At 50.8% G+C, this 5,623-nt stretch overlaps 1 protein-coding gene across 1 annotated transcript in view; it reads left to right on the top strand.

Annotated features, from left to right (window-relative positions):
- The first annotated feature begins 4,779 nt into the window (after positions 1–4,779).
- The window catches only part of VWF (von Willebrand factor), a 137,574-nt gene continuing 136,730 nt past the window's right edge, over positions 4,780–5,623 (top strand). The window contains exon 1 of the mRNA XM_007469511.1: positions 4,780–4,834. Within this exon, the coding sequence (XP_007469573.1) occupies positions 4,780–4,834 (55 nt within the window). The remainder of the gene's footprint in view (positions 4,835–5,623) is intronic.

Here is a 5,623-nt window from a genome sequence, read left to right on the forward strand (position 1 = left end):
ATTCAAGTTTTCCACAATCTCTCCAACACTTTTCGCTTCTTACTATATCCATTCTAATGAATTGTGAAGTGGTATCTCGTGGTTTTGATTCACATGTCCCTGATAACTAACGATGCTGAGCATCTTTTCATGTATTTTTTGGCCCTTGTGTATATCTTCTTTGGTGAAATGTCAATTCAAGTCTTTTGCCCATTCTATTTGGGTCATTTGTCTTTTTCTTTAAAATTTATTTATTTTATTTATTTATTTTTGGCTGCATTGGGTCTTTGTTGCTGTGCGTGGGCTTTCTCTAGTTGCAGCGAGCAGGGGCTACTCTTCATCGCAGTGCGCAGGCTTCTCACTGCGGTGGCTTCTCATGTTGCGGAGCACAGGCTCTAGGCATGCGGGCTTCAGTAGTTGTGGCTCACGGGCTCTAGAGCGTAGGCTCAGCAGTTGTGGTGCACGGGCTTAGTTGCTCCATGACATGTGGGATCTTCCCAGACCAGGGCTTGAACCCATGTCTCCTGCATTGGCAGGCAGATTGTTAACCACTGCGCCATCAGGGAAGCCCTAGCTGTGCTTTTAAAGAACATTTGTTGGGACTTCCCTGGTGGTCCAGTGTCTAAGACTCCATGCTCCCAGTGCAGGGGGCCCGGGTTTGATCCCTGGTCAGGGAACTAGATCCCACATGCTGCAACTAAGAGGCACATGCTGCAACTAAAAGAGCCCATGTGCTGCAACTAAGGATCCTGGGTGCCGCAACTAAGACCCAGTGCAGCCAAATAAATAAATATTAAAGAAAGAAAAAGAACATTTGTTATATTTAACACAGCATTTCGAGATGTTTTGTAGTGGGTGGATTTTCAGGTTATCTAGTAAAAAGAAGAGTTGGAAATGGAAATCCTTCAGTGGCTTTTCTGCTATGTCATGCTAATTCTGCCTCTTCTGCCACTTCTTTCTTGGGAACATCTTCCTCTCCTGGGGCAGTAGAGGGAGTGGTGGGGTGTGAGGGGTGTGCATGGGGTGGGGGAGGTTGGGGACAAAAGGTTTCCCAGACTCTTAGGGCAGGTGCCATGACATGAGAAGCAGCAGTGTGGGCTTCCTCACTGAGATGTGTCTTAGGCTGCCTGTCACAGAGCCTGGGGTCCCAGCATGAGAGTCCCCATCCTCCTCTGTTTTATTGGCTACCTCTTTTAGCAAGAATTAGTTTAGCAGTTGATTGAGAATTAGGCTCCAGGGAATTAGAGGTTGGGAAGAAAGATTGGTGTGTGTGGTGTGTGTTTGTGGTGTATGTGTATGTGATGTGTGGTGTGTGTATGGTATGTGTGTGTGTTGTGTATATGGTGTGTGGTGTGTATGTGGTGTGTGCGTATGTTGTGTGTGTGTATGTGATGTGTGGTGTGTGTATGGTGTGTGTGTGGTTCATGTGGTGGTGGTGTGTTTGTGTGTGTATTGTGTGTGTTGTGTGTGGTGTGTATGTGGTATGTGTATGGTGTGTGTGTGGTGTTTGTGGTGGTGTATGTGTGTGTGTATGGTGTGTATGTGGTGTGTGTGTATGTGATGTGTGGTGTGTGTATGGTGTGTGTGGTGTTTGTGTCAGTGTATGTGTGTGTGTTGTGTGTATGGTGTGTGGTGTGTATGTGTGTGGTGTGTGTGGTGGTGTATGTGTGTGTTGTGTTTATGTGTGTGTTGTGTATATAGTGTGTGTGTGTTGTATGTATGTGTGTGTTGTGTACATAGTGTGTGTTGTGTGTGTGGTGTGTGTATGTTGTGTACATAGTGTGTGTTGTGTGTATGTTGTGTATATAGTGTGTGTTTGTGTGTTGTGTATATAGTGTGTTTGTGGTGGTGTATGTGTGCGTGTTGTGTATATAGTGTGTGTTGTGTGTGTGGTGTGTGTATGTGTGTGTTGTGTATATGGTGTGTGGTGTGTGTGTGTGGTGCATGTGGTGTGTGTGTATATGATGTGTGTTGTGTGTATGGTGTGTGGTATGTATGTGGTGTGTGTGTATGGTGTGTGTGTGGTGTTTGTGGTGGTGTATGTGTGTGTGTTGTGTATATAGTGTGTGTTGTGTATATAGTGTGTGTTGTATGTGTGTGTTGTGTATATAGTGTGTTTGTGGTGGTGTATGTGTGTGTGTTGTGTATATGGTGTGTGGTGTGTGTGTGTGGTGCATGTGGTGTGTGTGTATATGATGTGTGTTGTGTGTATGGTGTGTGGTGTGTATGTGGTGTGTGTGTATGGTGTGTGTGTGGTGTTTGTGGTGGTGTATGTGTGTGTTGTGTATATAGTGTGTGTTGTGTGTTGTGTGTGTGTTGTGTATATGGTGTGTGGTGTGTGTGGGGGGTGCATGTGGTGTGTGTGTATTGTGTATATGATGTGTGTTGTGTGTATGGTGTGTGGCGTGTATGTGGTGTGTGTGTATGGTGTGGTGTTTGTGGTGGTGTATGTGTGTGTGTTGTGTATATGGTGTGTGGTGTGTGTGTGTGGTGCATGTGGTGTGTGTGTATATGATGTGTGTTGTGTGTATGGTGTGTGGTGTGTATGTGGTGTGTGTGTATGGTGTGTGTGTGGTGTTTGTGGTGGTGTATGTGTGTGTTGTGTATATAGTGTGTGTTGTGTGTTGTGTGTGTGTTGTGTATATGGTGTGTGGTGTGTGTGGGGGGTGCATGTGGTGTGTGTGTATTGTGTATATGATGTGTGTTGTGTGTATGGTGTGTGGCGTGTATGTGGTGTGTGTGTATGGTGTGTGTGTGGTGTTTGTGGTGGTGTAGGTGTGTGTGTTGTGTATATGGTGTGTGGTGTGTGCGCGTGTGTGTGTGTGTATGTAAGGTCAGGGAGGAGTCAGGGCAGCAGAGGTGGTTGGAAGTGTCTTCGGGAAGAGTTCCAGCATCTGATGGTCCAGCCATCATTTCAGAAAGGCCTGGAATAGTGACCAGGCCCCTCATCTTTAACTTGTCCATTCTCTGGCCAGGACCCACACTGACAGTTCCCATCAGGGCTGGAACTGGATCACTCACACCTAGTGGGACAGGATGCATCAGCTCTCTCCTTCCTCTAAACGTGGCTGCTAAATTGGCTCAGGTTGAGGTGTTTTTCCAAACTTCCCTGGAGTCTGGCCCTGGAAACCGGATCCAAAAGTTCAGTTGCTCCAGTCTGGATTCTTCCCTGGCCTGCACCGGCCTGCCCCGGACAGCCAGCCTTCCTGGTCCTGCCGTCTGTGGGGCACTGTCTGAGGGGGGACCCGCGCCTGTGTAGGGGCGCCAGGAGGGCCAGGCAGCTCCTTAGGGCAGCTGCTAGGAAGCCTCCCACCAAAGCGTTCAAAGCCTTATCGCCTTGGAGGTGTTTCTAATACCATTTCCGTTCATTGTTTCCTCTCGGTCATTAGGAGGAGGCCTGTCCCCTGTGGTGGCAGCTCACAGCTATTGTGGTGGGAAAGCGGGGACTGACTGGACGTCACAGCTTGGGCTTTATCTCCCCTCGGCCCAGGGTGTCCACAGCACGGGGGTCACTCACCAGCAAGACAGTCCCAAGCCACAGAAGGTCCTGGAGAGCATGGCCTAGGTCTGGTGGCACCACTGCGGAGGCTGAGTTTCCCGAAGGACCTTGGGGTCACCTGCAGTCCCCATTTGCAGGGGAAGGTATGGTCTTTGGGGAAGAGGGCTGGCTCATAGTGGGAGGAAGATGCAGGACTGATCCTCACCGCTGGGGAGCTGGGGTTCTCCATCCCTGGACTAGCTTGGAGGGTGATTCACAGCCAGGGACCCTCTAATGCTACCTCCTCCACTTGCCTCTGGAGGTCCTGTGGCTGCTTACGCTACTGCCTGGGCTTTACTACTTGTAATACTTGACCAGATGGGACAGGAATGAGCTCTGCCCTCACCTCCGGGTACCTTCTGGAAGCAGCCTGATATACCTGTGTGTTGGGCACCTGCTCCAAGACCAAGCCTTGGCCACATATCAGACAACACTATCAGTGTTCCTTCCACAGATACATCGTGAATGGGGTTTACCTCTCCCTTGTTTGGCTGGATGGGGCAGTGGGTGGTAAAGGTGCTCCCCACCCCCAGGGAATCTCAGGTGACAGACTCTGCACTTAATTTTGCAGCTTTTCCAGAGGAGGGAGCTGTGGCCGGGGCCCTAAGGGACTCGGAGTATGCTGTGCCAGCCAGGGTCAGTTGTCCTTTTCAAGGTTCAGGGAACCTTGCCCACCACCCAGGGCTGCTGGACTCCTGTATATTTATCAGATCAACTCAGCAAATGTTGCCTGAACACCTCCTGGGTGCAGGGCACTGTGCTGGGTGCTGGGATGGGGATGAGAGGGAAGTTGGTGTACCTTGTGGGTGATTGCCCAGAAAGCCTGGTTCCTGAGTGTTCTCAAAGCCTGGTGCCCGTGGTAGGAGCAGAAGCAAGATAGTTCCTACTCCCCAGTTTGCTGCCCAGCGTGAAAGGATGAAGAGGAGGAGGGAATGAGGTGCCCCCAGCTCTGAGCGGCCGCGGGAGCTCAGGGGATGACACCTGGGGGCGTGTGGAGGCCAAGGCAGGGCTTTCCTCTCTGTGTGCAGCAGGGACCACTGTTTGGGGAAGGATGCCCGGGGTCCTGGATCACAGTGATCGTTACTCTTGGGCCTGGCCACAGGCTTTTTGGGGGACCAGCAGTCCATGTTTAAGAGGCAAATGAGAGTGATTCTCTTCTCTTGCTTGAAAAAAACTCTCCCTGCTTCATGCATGGCCAGGAGCACATAGCAGCCACCTGTGTGGCCAGTGACCGCGAGCTCAACTCTCCTGCTTCTCCTCAGATGATCCCGGCCAGGCTCACGAGGTTGCTGCTTGCTCTGGCCCTCACCTTGCCAGGTAGGTGCAAAGGTACCGCCACTCTTCACTCCTGCCTCAGGGCCATTGGGAACCACCCCCTGCCAGGGATCTGCAGGTGTGTCTGGAGCCCACCTGTGTGCCCAGCCCCACGTTCGGTTCATGCTGGGGCTGCCGGAGTCACTGGTTCCCTGGTTAATTCCTCTTATGAAGGTTCTGCAGAGCCCACTGCCCTGGACTTGTGTTTCTCAAGGACCAGGTGCCTGTAAATGTCTTCTGCAATTGGGGAACAAAGAAGCACCAGGGCCACACAGAACCGTCCTGTATGCTGGGGTTGGAGGATGGGGAAGAAGGAATCCAAGACTTGGGGAGATTATTAGCTTTAGAATGGATTGTGGAGCTCATCTAGTTGTACAGGTGTACCTCTGATGGTGCCGATGCAGAGACTGAGGGTCAGAGAGGAAAAATGCCTGCTCCAAAGTCACACAGAACCCAAATCAGAGGCCAGCTCTCCTTCACTGTACAGCGCTGCCCTCCTTCCCGCACTGAGATGCCGAATCTGTGAAAGGCAAGGGGGACCCTTTTCTGATCCCAGTCTCCATTTAGATGACTAGGCCCTCAGCATCCAGCCTACTGCTCACAGGTTAGTCTGGGGCAAAATGTACATTCGTCATACCCTCTGCGTCTTCCTACTAGGTGTGTTCTGTGCCAGGGGATCCAGAAAACTTAGAGATTGACAGCTGCGGTTTCCACCTGCCAACACACACACACACACACACACACACACACACACACACACACACACACACACACACACACACACACAAAGCG

Source organism: Lipotes vexillifer, unplaced genomic scaffold (assembly GCF_000442215.2).
Source record: "Lipotes vexillifer unplaced genomic scaffold, Lipotes_vexillifer_v1.1 scaffold395, whole genome shotgun sequence".
Lineage (NCBI taxonomy): Eukaryota > Metazoa > Chordata > Mammalia > Artiodactyla > Lipotidae > Lipotes > Lipotes vexillifer.